General features: G+C 41.6%; 1 protein-coding gene across 1 annotated transcript; it reads right to left on the bottom strand.

Annotated features, from left to right (window-relative positions):
• Positions 1-165: 165 nt before the first annotated feature.
• On the bottom strand, positions 166-19,583 carry Lac (Lachesin). Its single transcript, XM_064691964.1, has 2 exons — positions 18,619-19,583; positions 166-1,164 (listed from the first exon to the last, which is right to left on the bottom strand). The coding sequence occupies exons 1-2, from the start codon at positions 19,166-19,168 to the stop codon at positions 617-619; spliced, it is 1,098 nt and encodes a 365-aa protein (XP_064548034.1). The 5' UTR covers positions 19,169-19,583; the 3' UTR covers positions 166-616.
• Positions 19,584-19,907: the final 324 nt, after the last annotated feature.

Genomic DNA, 19,907 nt, shown 5'->3' on the forward strand with positions numbered 1-19,907 from the left:
TATATCGAATTGCGCTTAAAATTGAATGCACAACGATTTTTGTTCGTTCGTAATTGTATCTTTGAATCTCGATTTGAGCAGATCTTTATGAGACTAATTACATATTATATAGCAGCACGAAAATACTTTATTATTTATTTAATAAAAATAAAATATTCTCATAAATATGTGATTGTTCGTAAACGGAATGGAATTACTTTTTGTTGTTGCTGTTGTGATGTATGCATATATTGAGAATATATATATATATTAGTTCTAAAATTATTTAAAAATATACAGAGAGAGAAAAATATAACGGACGGGTTTTTACGAACGAAAACTTGAGTCGATTTCTGGGTTTGTTCTAGGCCCAATTAAAGAAGATTCATTTCTGAGTGAAACTTAGACTTAACTTAACATAAGGTTGGACGTTTTATAGCTTGGATAAATGGTAATTCGACAGAAGGTTTAAACATAGAAGCAAGAACACAAATTAAAATAAGAGTTTGCGGTTCTACTACAGCTGTTGTCTAATTATGTGTAGCTATATATACTTCAGATATATATATATTCGTAATTGTGATTGATGGATTAGATATGGAGCGTCGAGGTGGGCTGGCTGGCTGGCCGGATTGGCTTATCTGGTGTAGAGCAGCGCCAGCAAGAGGCCCAGTAGAGCCAAGGAAGAGGCCGAGGCGGCCATGTGCTCGGCGCCGCCATAGTACGCCTGGCCGCAGGCCGGCGGGCAGACGGGTATGATCGTCTCGAAGAGATTGACACGCGCCTCGGCATCACCAAAACGATTCGTTGCCTTGCACACATAGTCGCCATACTGGCGCTTCTCGATCGTGATGACGCGCAGCGTTGAATCGGTATACTCGTCGGCGGTGGCAAAGTGCGAGATGGTATAATGCTGATTGTTGGCCAGCTGGATGTCGTCCTTGGTCCAGACAATCGCCGGCGGCGGGTACGCCTCAATGTGGCACTCCAGATCCATGTCGTATTGCAGCGCCTGGCCGAGACGTGGCCGCGGCACCGTTATAACCGGCGCAAATTCCACCTCCACATTGATGTTGCGACGATCTCCCTTGCTGACGCCATTGTCGGCCACACAGTAGTAGGTGCCGCGATCCTCCTTCTTCACCGACTTGATGCGCAAAATGTTGCCCACATAAGTGGCGCTATCTGGAAAGGGAGAGAGACAGTCATTAGCAAAGGGTGTTCAAGTGCGTCCGGCTATCAATGGGAGTTAAATGTTTAAATGTTCAAATGTTGCGGCTTTTGTGTTTGTGCACTCGGAAAAATCTGATTTTAATGAGGCGCCGCAAATGACGGGTGACCTTTTGATACCACGCACGCATCGAAAGTGGGTAAGAAGGGGTATGCTGGTTTTTTGTTAATGTATGTAACAGGCGGGAGGAGGCATCTATATATACATATATATTCTTGTCCGTCTATCTGTTCGTATCCGAAATTTTGAATGGGCATAGCTCAAGGATTAAAAGAGCTAAAGACTCCATATATAGGGTATATAGAGTCTCGCATGGTATAATATGTTATAAATGTATTTATTTTAATACTCTTTGAAGGCACAGTCTTAGCTCTTGACATTTACTTGGATTTGGATGCCATATTAAAGATGGGACAAATGCATGTGAGGAATGTTTATTCAGGGCCACTCTTCACATGGCCTAGGGTATCTGCTAGTCGTGCACTCTAACTGGCATTCAAATTCCCAGGTCGAGTGTCTCTATAACAATGGCCACGTTAATGACCTTTAACAAGCGCAGCAAACCATTTAGACATGCGGCAACGTTTTTTGCCAACTAATTTTTGAAAAGCGCGCACTTACAATTGCGCGAGCACAAACTAGGTAAAAGGGGGTGTGTGGGAGGACGAAGGGGGGGGGGGGGGTAGATTCAAGCAACTGAAGCGTAAACGTGAATGGGAATCCGAATGCGAGTGCAAAAGGTGCGACAGCAACTGCAACTGCAGCAGAGGCAGCATTCGGTTCAGTTCATAACCGGAAGTTGAAACGAGTGCAATGCGCCCTGTCGATTACCTGTGCAGCACCCCCCCCCCCCCCCAACTCCCCCGCCCCTGCTCCCGGCGCCAGGTGCATAAGTTAGGTTAGAGTTGAGCGCGTGTCGTGTTGACAAATCAAATGAATTTTTTTTTTAAGAAATGTCAAAGGAAAACAAAACGCAATTGAAATATATTTCCATCGGAGATTCAAATGATTATGAGAAATGTTCAGGTCAAAGGGGACAATTTAATAATGAAAGAGGCTGTTTATGCCGCCCCTTAATGGGCGTGTTTTGCAAATATCTTTACACATTATCTGATGAGGTTTTATATACGAGTTTGTGTAAGAACTAGCAAGGCTCTAGGTTCAATAGCATCAGATAAATTGATAAGAAATGTATATATGTTTGCAAAAGTCCTGTCTCGTGTCTTGTTTTTGTCGTGTTCATCTCGTGTCGTGTTCGTCTCTTGTTTGTCTCGTGTCGACTCATCGCGCTCATCTCTAGCTCGAGCGCATTTGCGGCTCTTCAAACATTTGGCAATTGAGGCAAAAGTCTCGTGTTTGTCTCGTGTCGTGTCGTGTTTGTTTCGTGTCGTGTCAACTAGATTAGAAATAAATGCAGCACGCGCTCAACTCTAGCTCAAAAGCATTTGCGGCTCTTCAAACAATTGGCAAAAGGCAAAAGTCTCGTCTCGTGTCGTGTTTTTGTCGTGTTCGTCTCGTGTCGTGTTCGAATCGTGTCGAAATAAATGCAGCAAGCGCTCATCTCTAGCTCGAGCGCATTTGCGGCTCTTCAAACATTTGGCAATTGAGGCTCGAAACAATTGACAAGCAACACAAACTATCAAAAGCTGAGCACGAGGAGCGTTGACCGTGTACAGCTCTCGGAATGCTCGGAAATATGCTTTATGGAACCTATGCAAAATGCATGCGGGCAAAGGGGGCGGGGGCGAAGGGATGTGAAGTATACATTGTACATATATGTACATAGGCATCTGCTCATTCGGCTGAAACATTTCAAATTAATTGCGCTGGGGAGTCGAAGTAAAATGCATTTGATTCAAATTGAATCGACAGAGGAGGCAGAGGCAGAGGCAGGGGCGTAGCCAGAGAGGGGGGTGAAAGGGTGAAAGGGGCTTGGGAGCAACGCCTGACGACAATTGAATTGCATAGTTCAATTTTAATACCTCAGATGCACTCTGGATGCGGGCTGGATGAATTACAGAAATTCATTTCAATATTGAGACAAGTCATCGGAGACCGAAGAAAATCCAACTGAAGCTTGGGCCTTTTGTTTAATTAGCCCGAAACGAATCACGTTTATGGAACATATGTATGTGTGCACAGTTGGTCAACGAAGTGTCAAACATGTAGCCAGAATTTAATTGCTGACTGCTGCACTAGCAAATACCCTGTAAAGCTAACACACGGGCCTTAAAGTAGATCTAGATCTAGATCTGAATGGCAGCTGAGCTTAATTTGAGCAATGCTTACATCAAAAACTTCTGATTGACTGATTGATGATCTACGATTGATGATTGATCTACCCACAGCACAAATCGTAAGAGCTGGGCAGACATTTGTGAGACGGGGCTTTGGCGAATTCCACCCGCAAATGTGGAAAATGAGCGGAAAATGGTTTATTTAGCTGAGCTTAAATTGAGCAATGCTTACATCAAAAACTTCTGATTGACTGATTGATGATCTACCCCTGATAGTTGATCTACCCACAGCACAAATCGTAAGAGCTGGGCAGACATTTGTGAGACGGGGCTTTGGCGAATTCCACCCGCAAATGTGGAAAATGAGCGGAAAATGGTTTATTTAGCTGAGCTTAAATTGAGCAATGCTTACATCAAAAACTTCTGATTGACTGATTGATGATCTACCCCTGATAGTTGATCTACCCACAGCACAAATCGTAAGAGCTGGGCAGACATTTGTGAGACGGGGCTTTGGCGAATTCCACCTGCAGATGTGGAAAGTGAATGGAAAATGGTTTATTTAGCTGAGCTTAAATTGAGTTATGTTTACATCAAAAACTTTTGATTGACTGATTGATGATCTACCCCTGATTAATAATCACAGGGACGTCGCTTTATCCAATTCCACCCGCAAATGTGGAAAATGGATGGAAAACGATTGATTTCAAAAATCCCTGCATACTATACTTGAAGTTTATGTTTACTTTGGGTTATTTTCATTAGATATTTGACGGATATACTCTTCTTTACGTTGACAACAGAGTATACAAATGCACTTCCTACAACTGTCAAAATTTAAAACTTTTCCTTATTTGAACGAGACGACTTTTAAAGGTTCCGTTTCTTGCCTTTAGCAAACATTTCTATCAGTTCTATCAAGCACATTGCTCAGCTCATTTACAGGGTATGCGCACAAATTGTGGCTTTTGTTTTTGGGGAACGTGTCACTGGAAGCGTACCAAGTGCAACAGCGTGACAGATCGTGTCTCAGGCTCAGCTTGAGCTGCACACGCAGCTGCCATAACAAATGTGCCCATTTTCATTTTCATTTCCATTCCCGATTCCCGATTCCCATTTTTACATTTCTCCATTTCCATTACCCGCAATGACAGAGTCAAGTATTAAATGTTGAATTTTGTTAGCTGTTGCATGAAATGAGATGCAGGTCAGGTCGAACACGACACATTTTTTGGCCCGTTAGCTAAATGAGAAAAAAGTGTTTAAAAAATTGCTAATAAAAAAACAGAGAAACAAACAAATTTCATTCCGCAGAGGTCGCGCATGCGCTTAATTGGGGCGTGGCAGACGGGCAAAAAAAAACAAGAAGCAGAAATAAAGAAAAAATATTTAATTAGCTATTAAGTATGCAAAACGAGTCTCAAGTCGCAGCTTTCTTTTGTCTCAAGAGACAGAGAGAGAGGGAGAGAGAGACTCATTTTGTGGGCATGTTTGTAATTAAAGTCAAGAATTACAATCTATGCACAAGATGTGTGCTCAAATGTTGACTCTTTCTGACATTTTGGGTTAAATTTATTAAGCCTTAGAAAACTGAACAAGAAAAACTCGACTCATATTTGTTAGATGAATGCGATCCTGTGGCACGAACATGATCTATGCGAGAGAGAGAGAGAGCGTCTATTGTTGTGCATGTTGTGAAGTGGCGTTAATTAGGGTTAATTCAGTTTCGGATCATATATCAATCCGGAATGTGTGCAGGATAAACAATGCGGAGAGAGAGAGAGAGAGAACTGCATGTCGACCCTTTGACTGCACTAATTACACAATTCCAGCTCATATATCATTCCGAAACAAGGCGGAATAACTGAAGAACCTCACGTTTGCCTTTCGATAAGCGACTGTTCGGCTGTTCGACTATTGTAATTACAATTTCAGCTGACATAACATTGGCCTAACGATTCTGAACACAGAAAAACAACTAATTAGCTTATATTTCCTTCTATTCCCCGGTTTTTCACTTATCTTCGCTTCTCTATTCTATTTTTTCTTCTCTTTTTGTTTCAGAAAGGATTTCTGTTCGTTTCTTTCTACTCTTTTCTTTTCCTTTCTGTTCTTTTCGACTTGTCTCTTATTTTTTATTATTTTTTTGTCTAATTTCCAATCTTATCACATCTTCTATTCTCCCTTTTTCACTTCTATTTTTGCTTCTCTTCTTTTCCCAACTCTTCTCTTTTCTTCTTTCTTCTTCTCAACTCTACTCTCCTTTTCTCTTTTTTCTTCCTTCTTCCTGTCTCCGTTCTTCTCTTGACTATGCTTCGCTTCTCTTCTCTTCCGTTTTCTAATCTTTTCTTCACTTCACTTCTCTTATCTTCTCTTTTTTACATTAGCCTAATCTTTTTTCACTTTTATTATCGCTTCTTCACTTCTCTTCTTAAATTTTCTCTTCACTTGTTCTTTCTTCTCTTCTTCCTTTTACTCTTCCTTTTTCTCTTCTTCCTTCTTAACTTCTTCCTTCTTCTCCCTTCTCTTCTCTTGTACATCATGCTAGCTTAGGTTTTTGAGCGTCGGACAATTAAGCGAAAGTTCGCCGGTTCAAATCCATCATCAAATCCATTTAGAAATAGGAAAGTTAAAAACAAATTTCAATTCATATATCAGAACGTAAACTAATTCAAGTACTAACTACTGTTACCCTTTAATTTGCCGAGTCCAACCGACTACTAAACTGATTGCTCGTGTAATAACACGTTATTGTGATATGACAAATTGAGAAGATGACTGGAAATGGAGCTGACACCAACATCAATTAACGAGCCCGCATTCAGTTGAAAATGATATACGGGGGAAATGTTACAAATGGAGCTAATGCATGCTCTCCCCCTCTCTCTCTTCCTCACTCTCTCTCTGTCTCTCGCTTTAGCCGGAAATGATGCATACGCTGGCTTTTGCTCTCCAGCCAGAGTCAGAGTCTAAATGTTGGCGTTGTAATTTCAGTTACTAATGAGAGAATTAAAAACACTTTGCTGAAGGGAGGAGGAGGATGCATGACGAGCAGGAAAAACTGTGAGCTGCAACTGCAGCCAACTAATGAAAGGAAAACACAAACACACGCTGCGAGCGACCGGGCGCTGGTAATGAAAAATCAGACAGCCGAGGAGCATTTGTTTAAGCCAGGCTAAGGAACCTGTCTGGGCCAGCAACAACAACAACTCGGTCCGTCCCTTGGGCAAACAGCCAGAGATAAATTGTCAGTTAAAGGCAGCAGCAGCAGCAGCAGAAGACACAGAAGAAAATGAAAATTGTGCAAAGTGCAAGGGCAAGGTGAGAAGAAGAAGCAGCAGCAGCAGAGACAACCTTTTGAGGCACATCACAGGTAACAGCAGCAGCAGCAGCAGCAGCAGGTATTACCTGAGCCCTCACAAAGGTATACGAAAAAAAAAAAAAGGATGCGAATTGTAACAGGGCCTCTTTGTAGAGGCCTTCACAAAACATGCCGACTCAGAGGAAATGCATTCTAGTCTAAGGGAGGGGTAGGGAAGGGAGAAGGGAGAGGGGAGAAGTTTTAAAACTGAAGCAAGAGCAATGAAAAATATATCTAAAGAACGCCGACAATTGAATACACTTGCCGGCAAATACAGCAAAAATGTGTTGTGTATTGTTGAAACTAGCTAGAGAAATTTATGTAGAGCTAGGCAATAGCCCGGCGTTGCCCGGGTCAATTGGCAAATGTGTGATATATGGCTGGACTTTCAGGCAATTGTCTATATGCTTAAATAACCCGACGTTGCCCGGCTCAAGTGTATAATGTGGAAAATTGCGTCTATATCCGAATTGTTAAACTAGCTGGGAAAATGTATAAACAGCTTGTTATTCTAGGCAATAACCCGGCGTTGCACGTACGAATTGGCAACTGTGTGATATATGGCTATATATATTAAAATAACCCGACGTTGCCCGGCTCAAGTTTAATGTGGAAAATCGCATCAATTTTTTTTTATTTATTAATGGTCCTTATTATTTAATGCTTCAAATTAGGAAAATGAAATGCTAAAAGCCTAATTAGAATACACAATGTTCTAATAGCATCAACGAGCTTTCAGACACTTGAATTGGGCGTTCTAGCTGAATGCTTTTCGACTGTGCATTGATTATCAATCATCAATCAATCAATCAGTAAATTAGTTAGCTTTAACCCTTCTATATGTACCCTATCTTCGACTAGGAATTACACGCTTCACGCCACAATCGAAATGCCCCGCGTATAGTGTATGAAAACCCCGTCGACAAATATTTCAGGCAGGTTCTCAAAGCGTGGTTCAACTGGCAGACGCTTGAGTGACTTTCAGCGAGCCGTCAAAAAATGTCCAAGCTGTTGAGTTTTGAGCCATATTTTATAGGGTAAGTCAACGCCCCGCCCCTCCCCTAACACCTGGCCCAGGCAACAACTTTCAACAATTTTGTTTATCGCCAACGTTTAGTTTTATTTAAATTTCTTTTTCTATTTTTTTTTTATTTTTCGCTGCGCGCTGGCTTGGAAAATTTGTGACAAGTTGGAAATTGAAGGGTTGCTCTTCATATATGTATTTTTTTTTGATACGGTAAACTACGATTAGAGAGGCCGCCATTTTGGGCCTGCAACAACCACCGTTGCGGCCCGTTAGGAAATGGAAATTAAATGCCATGCAAAAATCTATTCGCACCAATCAAAAGCAACAGAGACGACGACGCAAATTTGAAATTCGACGGAAAAACGTGCCCAAAAAAAGTGTCTGCCCGCCCGTCTCCTCCTCTAACCAGTTACTGGTTCGAACTGCCTGCGGCCATATTTGTTTTTCCCTTTCAATTTCCTGCATGGTTTTTCATATTTTCTTTTCTTTTTGGCGACGCTGCAAACAAAACGGCTTGACGAAATGAAGTTTGCCGCTGGAGAAAAGCGCTCAAGAAAAACGGCGACTCTTCAAATGTCAACACAGTTACAAGGGGGGGAGGACGAGGTTAAGGTAAGGTAAAGTAAGGTAAGGTAAGGTAAGGTAAGGTAAGGTGAGGTTTGGTTGGATTTGGTTTGGTTGGGTTCTATGCAACGTTGCCAGGTGGAAATTATGAATGTTAATGCACCACGACAACAACAACAACAACAAGAACAACAACAAGAACCACGTGTGACTCATCATAATCAAAGCGTCAACGTCGACGTCGACGTCAACGTCAACCGTCGGCTGAGCTTTTAATGACGCTCCATATTATTTGCGCCCGCTGCACACTTCCAGACCACAAACTTCACTCCGGGACTCATGTCTCCCCCTATCCCTCCCTCTCCCTCTCTCCCTCTCCCTCTCCCTCCCCCTCTCTGTCTCTCTATCTCCGGCTCTGGCCTAGCAAAAATCCAATTAAAAACTGCGCACACGTTGTTTTTGCCTCTAATGCAATTTTCACTTTTTTTTTCGACATTTTGTGGTTCCATTTTTTTCGAGAGATTTTTATGCCTTCATTTGGTTTCGGTTTCTGTTAGCATTGAGTCCATATACTACACATATCATGTGCTTATAACTCTTTAGACAAGTGCAGTTCGTGGACTTTGATAAACCTACAAATAGAACTTAGTTGAATTGCTGCCTAAAGCGAACTTCATAGTTACAGCTCTTCTTTGAGTCGAGTTATTTAGTTAGTATTATATTTGGAGTATTTCGTAGAGTATGCCTTCCTTTCCGTTTCTGATAGCATATAGCTCATATACCCCACATAAAAGAGTTCAGTCCGACAAATTTATTTCTTTTATTCCTCGAAATATACCTTAGTTTATTCCCTGCCCAAAGCGAACTTCATACATAGTTACAGCTCTTCTATTAGTCGAGTTATATGTGTTGAGTAATTAATTAGTTTGCTTGTATTATATTTGGAGTATTTCGTAGATGATACCTTGACTTGGTTCCGGTTTCTAACAGCATTGATATCCATATACCCATCCCCCTCTTTAAGCTAGTACAGTCCATCAACTTTGCTGTACCTCGAGATATTCCTTACTTTAATTCTTGCCCAAAGCGAACTTCGCATTTAAAACTCTTCTTTTGGTCGAGTTGTTTTGCTTGTATATTATATTTAGAGTATGTCGTAGATAAACTCATCTAGAACACGAGTTACATGAGTTAGAAATATCATTTTTCGCTATAAGAACTAAAATTTAACAATCCGTATTGTTTTTATTCCCGCACATTTGACATATTCTTTAGTTATACTACATTTACAACTATTTCTGCTTTTAATTTCTTTTAAAAGTCGAGTTTTAAGAGTTAGGCAAGCAAATTTGTTCACTTTTAGCCGGATCAATAATAATTTTAAGTGTTTCCCTGGTAAATTAGTTAGATTTCTTATTTCAGCTGTTCATACAACAAGTTTAAGCTGTTAAGCTGCGCTAGAATTCGAGTTACTTGAGGTTGGAAACATAAATATCGATGCCTTAGCTACAAGATAACGCTCTAAGTGAGTTTGGAATTTACTTCTTAAGCATTTTATCTATAAGTTGACAATCTCATGGAATTTACTTCCTAAATATTCATCTATAGGTTGACAAACTGAGCTGCAATTTAGACAGTTTTGATATATGCTTGAGTTCAACTTGATCTAGGGTAAGTTTAGCTCTCTAGTTCTAAAGTTCTAGTTCTTATAGCGCAAGAATATCTTAGATTTTATAGTATGTCTTCCAACAATACCCAAGCATTATTCGAGTCAAGTCTCAGCCAGGCAGCTGCTGTAGAGGTCAAGTTACTTGAGGTTGAGCGGAATACACCTGATGTCTGATGACATGCAGCAAATGCAGCTGCCGCAAAGTCTGTTCAACAAATTGCAGCATCATCTCTCCCTCTCTCCCTCTTTCTTTCTTACCCTCTCTCTCTTGCACTCTGTTGTTCTTATTAAAAATTGCATGCCTTTGCAAATTTGTCGCCTCTTCCTGTTTTGTCACCCAAAACTCATCAGGCAACATCAACATTATGAGTAGTCACCTTCTTCTTCTTGTGCTGCACACACCCTCACACACACTTCCACACACACACATATATTGAGCATATAACAAGCTCTTGAGACATGTGAATGAACCCACTTTGGTGGCTAACGCATCAACCTTCAACCTTCAACAACAGCAGGGACAACCGCACAACCCACAAAGCAGACACCCTCCGGACGCTGGCGAGACTCGAATCACCCTCACAGCAAAAAAAAACCACCTCCTCCTCCTCCTCCTCCTCCCTGCTGTACTCTTGCCCCCCCCCCCCCCTCCAGTGCCCCTTCGGGTAGACATTGTGTTGTTGACTTTTGAAAAGTGATTTCTTCGAGTAGAGCACATTATAGCTACCCGGCATGCCATTTATTGGATTGTACACACACGCACACACGCACACTCTCACACACACACACCCTCTCTCACACACACAAACGGACACTCTTTAAAATGCAGAGCAACTCAAGAACTTGAGCCCATGTCCAAAGCCTCACAAAAGGCTCAACACAATTGAGTTTTACACAGTTTTTGATTTTTTATTTTTTTGGAAAAATGTCGTGTAATTGAATTTATGTCGCCGTCAACTCTGTGCTTCACTGTACCCCGCGCATCATATAACACTCGATGGTAAATAGTTTGAAGAAATCCAAATCTCAAGTAACAGCTATTAAAATCGCAATTACAATAAAGTATCAAAATAAATCCGACAGTGAATGTTGCGTTCCTAAACAAATATGCGTAAATCCTGAAAATAAACACAAATAGAAACGCGACGGCGCGAGAGTTGTAGGGAGGGAAATACTCTGTACCCAGGACCCGTGTCTGATAAGGATTAAAAAGCCGGTCCTCTGTGTGACGTGCTACACGACGCCGAAAGTGCTAAGTAAATAATGAAATTGCCGGGAAATACGTGAATTTTGTGTGATAAGCGCAATGCACAATGGAAGTAGACCCAAAGGGACCCAACACACACACAGAGAGAGATCTACATAAATACACATATACATATATATTGCGTTTACTTTGGCTGAGCGGAAAAAGAGGTTACAGCCAAAAGGTAAATCCACAAAATGGCGACAAAATGCAATGTGAGCTTAAAAAACTAGTTTTTATAAATTTCCCACAATTTGGTTATGTGTGAAAGTTAAAATTGGTTTAAAACACAATTTTATCAGATTTATGTAAAGAGAAGACCGAATGTTAAGCTGATTTAGGCTTAACATATCATGTTATGAACATAACCTGAACTGTTAAGCTTATAGGAATAACGGTAAGCGTTAAAAAACTGGAGAATTCTGTAATAAAATTCACAAAATTTTATACATTTCTCATTTGTTTTATATGTGAAAGTTAAAATTGATTTAAACACACATTTTAACCTTCATGTAAAGAGAAGATTAAGCTGATTCTAACATTTAGCATTAACATAGCACGTTAATAACATAGCTAGAGCTGTTAAGCTTATCGAGCTAACAGTAAGCGTTAAACTCGAGAAGTCTTTAACTTTTACATGAAATAACTCTTAATACACTTGAAATCTTTTAAATTTCTCGCTTGTACTAACGAAAATCCAGGCTTAACCTGATCACAGACCATGGGAATTGCTGGCTACAGCCAAATCATTTGCCCATTGTCATAGCCACAAAATGGGGCTAGGCTGTAAAATATATAGTAAAAGCCCAAGCAATTAACTAACAAGTTAGTTGGCCACTTTCGGCCGATTGGCTGCACTCGCCGCTTTACTTTCCAGCCAAGTCAAAGTACAGAGCGGCCGAAGACCCTCTGCCTCGCAGTGACCAGTTACCAATCCCTAGTTGCCCGTTGCCCGTTGCGAGTTGCTAGTTTGTGGGCCCGCTTTGTCATGTGGTCGTTGCCCCAGCAACCAACATTCATAAACAAGTTTTTCAGTACGTCATCATATTATTGTTGTTCTTCTTGGTGTTTGTGCTTGTTAGTTCTTGTGCACTGTATCTACAGTAAATGGGCAAAAATAAAGGGCAGACAAAAGAAGGCAGCTCCGACTCTAACAAAAAATATGTATATTATTTTCAGAGATATGCACTCAATTTTTGGTATGCACACACAGTTGACTGTTATACTCAGGCTAGAAAGAGTTTATGACAATCGAACAAGGAATACCCGAGTTATTTCAGAATGCATTGTTCAGAGTGTGCAGAAATATATTATTTTCAGAGATATGCACTCAATTTTTGGTATGCACACACAGTTGACTGTTATACTCAGGCTAGAAAGAGTTTATGACAATCGAACAAGGAATACCCGAGTTATTAAAGAATGCATTGTTCAGAGTGAGTTGTAGAGGCAGGAAGAGTAAATGCCTGAGATAAGGAAATGGAAGATATAGAAATGCAACAACTCGAAGCTGTAAACAGGATATCTCAGAGTCTAGAGGAAGAGTAAATGCCTGAGGTAAGGAAATGGAAGATATAGAAATGCAACAACTCGCAACTGTAAACAGGGTATCTCTGAGTCTAGCAGTACTCAACTTGTTTCTTGCTTCGCCCTTTGTATTTGCAACTAGAACAGAGCGCCATAATGCATAAAGCACACACACACACACACACACACACAGAATGCAACATTGTTGTGTACACTTCCGCTCCAGGAAAGAAGAGAGGGCGAGAGGGGGGGACAGGAATTATGCTTGCATATGCAATAATAATACATAAAACTCCTTGCCTCGTTACTCTTCCCATTTATTTATTTAATTCCATGTGTGCAAAAACTTAATTACTTGCAAATATTTGGACAGTGGCAAAAGTGTATGCAGAAATCCAATTGCCACAAGGGTATAACGAGGGGGGCGAGGGCTGAGGGCTGAGGGGGGGGTACTCGTTGAGTGGCATGCTAGCAATTTTTCATTAAATACATATATATTTTGCCAATTTTGCCACGACCCCTCCCCCCGTTGCGAGCTTCGAGTGGCGCATCAATTGCGCAACGAAATTTTTAAGCGTAAATTTCATAAAAATTTCCATATTTGACCCTTCCAATTGTTCACCCTAGAAACATACTTTGAACCCCCAAAAAAATGTACTTTGAAATTGCAAAATGTATTTTGGTATTTGATTACGCAATTGGAGCACTCGAAACGCACTCGAGTTCTTGTAATTTGCATAAACGTTTTCACGCTCAAGTAGCTCCCCTCTCTATCCATTATTTTTAAGGGGTATTTTTGACTCTGGCAGTGGGAGGGGGGGGAAGTTGGGCTTAAGATTCATGTGACAAGCGATCACACACATGCAACTATCTGGAGAGCAGATCTTTTCGCTCAGTTCCACATTATTGTCCAATTAGCGTCAATTGGCTTTTCTTAGATCTTATCGCTCGATTGGGATCTAAACATTCGGATATGTTTTGTGTAATTGTTTATTTAACAGCACGAAATGTGCTCTCTTAATGATGCCCATGCAGATCCCAAATGTTTCCTGTTAGGCATCATAACAAAGCATTGAGAATAAGTAGAGATATGATCCGCACGATCGAGGGTAATGCGACACAAAGGGAGAAGAGTGAGACTCTTAAATATGGCCCTGAAATTGCAATAATGTCAGGAATGTAGCGAAGGCATACTCAGGGTATAGATTTCGAGCTCCCGAAAAGAAGAAATCATGGCTTTGATAAGCAGAGTTTGGGAAGAAGAGAGAAGAGTTGGTCAGACTGTTAAATATTACCCGAAGCTCCAATAATGTAAGGAATTGAATTGAATTTAACATTGAGTAAGGAAGTATAGTAGTTGAGCATAAAGTTGAGGGTTCGAACCCACAGAATGGGCGTATGCATAGACCTAGCTATTTAATAGGAAGAATTCAACAAAAAGAGAGAAGAGTGAAACTTAAATATTACCCAAAGTGTTCACATAATCAAAGGAATTGTTAAATATAAATTTTTTAAATTTTTAACATGAAGTTTAGTTATTTATTTTCTAAATTAGAAACTTGCGTAGCGCTGTGACCAAGGTTATGGCATATTAGGCAAGAAGTTTACGGTTCGAAGCTCCGAGAAGCCCCTCAGAAAAGTATCTAAACCAAAAAGTATCTATGCCCATATCTCATCTCTCTACAGTCTATTTACAGTTTAAAAAGTTATCGAGTTTTAATGCTTAAATTTGGTATTTAAACTATGGATTATGTGGCTTATCACAGGCAATAATACATAAGTCTATTTCGAAATAGGTTACTAAAACGAATTGAGGATCTTCTGCTTCAACTGGCTTATGGACATAAAATACTAGATGATTTCTATTTAATCGCATAATTATTTGAACTGCCCTCGTTCTGCTGGCAACAGCTGCAGAATTAATAAGAAATAAACAACAAATTGCGAGCGTTGCAAATTTGAATGGATGCGCGTTGTTTGTTTTCATTTCATTTCATTTCTTTATTGCTTTATTTTTGAGCAAACGCAGCTCAAAAAATTTGAAAAGCCGGACACACAACATTCGAAACCCAAATTTGGCTGGCCTCACGTGAGGCTCGAGTTGGGCCAAGGTGAGTTTTATTATTATGGCAAAACGCAATGCAGTTAACTCATAAATAAATTATTGGCCAATGCAACTTTTGCATCGCTAAACAAGTGTGCAGATGGGCAACGGGGAGGGGAGATAGGGCAGGGTAGGGTAGGGTAGGGTAGGGCAGTTAGCCAGGTGCAAGCAACGCACATGCTGCCAATATTTATTCTGTTGACGCTTTAACGTTATTAAGGCCCAATCGATTTGCTTGGCAACGCACAAATTGGCCCTTGCACCGAGTTAAAGATCGCGACAGGGCGCACCCTTCGCTTAGAATACCCTGTAAGCATTGGAGAGGGGTATGTTGTTTGTTCGGGCAGTTGAAGATAAAATATATTCTTTATTCTATATTCTGTCCATTTGTCTAGTCTCTCAGTTTTAAAGCTTTCGTCCCTCTTCCTGTTGCATAGAGTACATATGCCGGAATTGGCTGGATCGGAACACTATATCATATAGCTGCTATAGGAACGATCGGTCGAAAATGAGGTTCTTGTATGTACATATGCGTACGAAGCTTTTAAATCCATCTTGATACCCAGCAAGTTTCATAGCAGATCGCACAACAAAGAAAAAGTTATTTAAGAATGAAACTTTCAATGTGAGGGGACTGAAAAAAACAGCTTCAAAGAATGGTGAATACGAATTCTATTGTCATACTCCTCTTTTTACAGGGCATCTACTAGTTCGGCTAGCCCTTATACTTGTGTATATATTTATTTTTTTTGCGCGCTAAAGACCGGCAACGGAAGCGCCTGATTAGGGGTTCCTCCTGCGTTTGTTTATGTGCGTGTCCCTGTTTTGTTTTCTCATTTTTTAGCGCGCTCGCGGCTAAGGCGTAGCCCAATCCCGTAGTCCCTGCCCAGCCCCTGCCGCTGGCCTGGCCTAGGCGTCTGACCGGGCAGGGGTTGCTTAGAAGCGGCTGCGGCGAGCAACGTTCTTTCTGGCCTCGGTTTGTTTGCATTTACAACAGAAGAGGGACGCATAAGAGCGGGTTTTTAGAGGGGGTTTATTCGCAGCGCCCATTGTTTGTATCGTGTTTTTTACCTTTTTGGCTTGTAATTCATATATATTTTGTATATATTATATATGTTGTGCATATTGTATATGTTGTATATGTAGTATATTGTGTGCATTGTATTTGCCGGCTATCAAAATACAAATTATGCGCGCGAAGGGGCGCTGAACGGGGCTCAGCGCATTCGACATGGCCTTAACAGTTGTTGTTCTTCTTCTTCTGGTTGTTGTTGTTGTTGTTTATTTTGTTTTTGTTGCACTGTACCCACCCAAGCCGTAACCGTGTCTGATACACAGTAACGCCTCCTGCCCCCTGCCTCCTGCCTGGCTTTACGCCGGAATATGTTTGCCTTTGGCCCGCACTCATATGCCCGGGTCTCTGCTCTCACCCTTTACCCCCCTATCCCCTCTCCCCCTCTCGCCACGCTGCCCTTTCTGCAGTCACCATCAAACGGTTGCGTGGAACGTTTTCAAGTTGCGGAAGCAATTGCGCGTGCTGAAGTTGTCGAATGCCTCGCAATGCGAATCCTGCTGCATAAAAGCATCTCTAGTGCAGGCCTCTGCACTCCTTACACCCCCCCCCCCCCCCCCCCACCCCGCTTCCATCACTCTCCACGCTCATGGCTCGTTGGCGCATTTCAAAGCTTGGCGCGGATTTTTGTTTGCCCAAGCGCTTTAAATTAGAGCGTTAAAAAAACGTGTGAAACTCCGCACAGGGGCGGCTGCTGCTACTGCCTCTGAGCTCCTGCTCAAAGGTTGATTTACCTTTGATTTACTGTGTATACTGTACCATATATATACATATATATATGTATATATACACATCTAGCCAGTGCTGACATTGAAGTAAGTTCCTCAAGCGTAGCCCAGCTATTGTGCCCAAAACCCCAAACAAACAGTTCCAGGCCTTAAGTAGCTTTCGGTTTCAAGTGCCCAGCCCGGCAAGGGAACAATCTTGCCGAGCACACACCCACCCAATCCATACAAACTGGATACCCGATTAATAGACGCTTCAATGACCGTGCACATTTTAGGCAAGTCAAGGCTAAAGTAATTAAAGATGGCACAAGTTGATCGTTGAAATGTTTGAAAAGTGTGTTTAATGGACAGGGTGTGCCCAGGCCCAAATCAAGCCATTTTGTTTTTGATTCGTGGATTTCCTTTCAGATAAAACTATTCAATTAAAGCAATAAAAGCGGCATTTACCTTAATTTATCAACGTTTTAGAAGTAAATAAGTGAGAGTGTTCTTGTCGCGAGTGTTCCACTGGGAGCAACACCTTAAACTCTGCGGCAGGCTGCGTTTGCAAACAATTTAACTTTCTTTTATATTCACAATTACAAAATGGAGAATGCGTGCGTAAAAATTAAAAAAAGTATGGCCAAATGTGTGCAAATAAAGAGAGCCCAAATCTATACCTACAAGAAAACAGTGTGTCTTGTTCTTTTAAGCTCTGATATATGCTAAACAGACCGCATATCGATACATTTTCTTATCGATTAAATGCAAGCCGGGCATGCTATCGATATCTATTACTGTATCTATTACTACAATAGTTACAATCTATTACTGCAATAGTTAATCTGAGATTTAAGGGCTTCCAGATTAGATATACTCAAATTTGGTGGCGTCTGAGAGTCGGAAACGGTGCAACACTTAATCCCAACGACATTAAGCCGCAGCCTAAGCCAAAAATTGTGCAGCTTTAGTATTTCTTTTGTTTTTTTTTTTACCCATTTGTAATTGCATTTAGACACACACACTCACACACATGCATAAGTACACGCATTTCTTAGTATTCGGTTTTCAGCTTGAGAGGATTAGTGACACTAATTGCCGATGCTGCGCTGCCTCTGCCGCTGCTGCTGCTGCTGCTGGCAAATGACGCGGCAATCTTGTTAAATGCGCAGCGAGACTTAAAAATCAATTATGGATGTGCAAGCGGCGCGTTTATGGCATGCAAGGTGTTTAGAACAGGTAGAATACGGGATAAATGTGCACCTGTAGTGGCTTAGTATTGACCTTGTCGCTAGTCTCCTTACCTGTTGGCTGCAAAATTATTTTATTAGCTTTTCCCAGCAACAATAACAAATGCAATAAAATGTCAAGTTGCTGGGCATTTCCAAAGAAAGCAAAGACAACAACAAAGCACAACACGAAAATGGAGAGAGCGCAGCTGCATATGTGTGGGTGTGGGAGCGCGCGGGAGAGAGAGATAGAGCGCGCCAGCTAAGCCGAGCTTAACGCTTTATAAAATATATAAGACAAAAATGCGCTTTCAAATGAGAAACGGGCAAGAAAAATAACTGAAAAGGGCTGTTGAAAACAGGTGGGAAATGAATATATGCAAAACACGCAAAGCAAACATACAACAATATAAAGTCTAGAACAGGCAAATAAACAAACGCCAACGGTGACGCCTGAGTGAGTCACGGTCACACACACATGCCCAGCAAGTGGGAGCCAGAGAGAGAGAGAGAGAGGGAGCAATACCATAAGAGAGGACAGCGCCCCAAAAACAGACAGACATTTCATGTAAATGTATCAGACGCTGGGTTAAACGCCTGGCACAGGGGTGTTTGGGGGGGTCAGCTAATAGTGTTGGTTAGTTAATAATTAAAAAGAGACTCACCCGTTGGCAGAATGGCATTGTTCTCGCGACGCCATGTGATGGTCGGTGTTGGATAACCGCTGGCATAACACTCCATTTGCACCTCGCTGCCCTCGCTGGCCACAATCGATTGAGTCGAATTGTCGGAGATGACGGGCGGACGACGCACCGATAACTTCACATTGGCGCTCACTTTGTGCACGGTGGAGATGACAACCTGACAGGTGTAGGTGCCCGCATCTGTTTCCTGTATGTCCTTGATCTGCAGCTTGTACGTGGAAGAGTTGGGATCATAGCGCAGTGAGAAGCGCGAATCTTTAATCACAAGCGTGGAGCCCGTTGAGAGGAAGACGGCATCTGAGTCTGTCTTGAGGAAGAGCACATTATATTCTTTGGCATACTGCACCGAGCAGTCGAATTCAACAGTGCCGCCAATATCCTTGATCTGCTCCTGTGTTATGTAGGAAATCGTGGGCGTCCTCTGCGCCTGTGCTTGCGTGGCGAGTGCAACCAGCAGCAGCAGCGATGCATACCACAAATTGTTAATCTTCAAGGGCTCAGCTTGCCACATTCTTTTGCTTTGGTGTACAGAAATATAAATATATTGCACCACACCCTACTGCTGATTATTTGTACAACGACTGCAACAGTAACTTTTAAACTGTTGAAGAAAAGCTGCCGCTGAGCTATTTGGCGCTGCGCTCTGAGACGCCCGAAGACGTGACCAAAAACAAAACAGGTAGCTTTGACTCTTTCCGTTGCACGGCACAGCGCGGATGCTGTTCGCTAGACACACACTTGTCAGCTCGCTCTAAGCTGGTTTTTCACGACTCTCGGTATGCGTGTGTGTGTGCGCGCGCGCTCTTACTCTCTTTTACTGATGTCTGTGTAAGCCCAGTTTACTAATTAACAATTGCTTTTAAACACACACGAGAGCCACAAAAAACTTAAGACGTCTGCACGGTTTGACTGTCACGACACGAATGATTCGAGTGTGGCGCGCCGTAGCGGGCGCTTGCGTAAATGATACACCGCTGTTAACCCGCCGCTAACAGGTACTGTTATGTTAGACTTTACAGCATCGGCTGTGCGCGCATTTTGCATCACTGTAATTAGCACTCAATTATGCGTTTATGTTAGATAACAAAATTGCGCTAACAGAATGTTATAGTCGTGCTTATCGATAACTATCGCTTAAAGCGCGGCTTATTTAAAACTTGAAATAATAACAAATATTTTCTATGTTTAGAATTGTTTAAAATGTATTTTTATTTACTTTTCTCCATTTTTGTTTGTAATATTCTTCAGTG

This window comes from Drosophila montana, unplaced genomic scaffold, assembly GCF_035044405.1.
Source record: "Drosophila montana isolate Dmon_TW-CO22-7 unplaced genomic scaffold, ASM3504440v1 contig_3469_1, whole genome shotgun sequence".
In the NCBI taxonomy this organism is placed as follows: domain Eukaryota; kingdom Metazoa; phylum Arthropoda; class Insecta; order Diptera; family Drosophilidae; genus Drosophila; species Drosophila montana.

Bases quoted from the DNA above. Each gene is read 5' to 3' on its own strand.
- Lac (XM_064691964.1), bottom strand. From the start codon at position 19,168: ATGTGGCAAGCTGAGCCCTTGAAGATTAACAATTTGTGGTATGCATCG. The intron at 1,165-18,618 runs GTGAGTCTCTTT...CTCCCTTTCCAG, and splicing joins CAATGCCATTCTGCCAACGG to ATAGCGCCACTTATGTGGGC.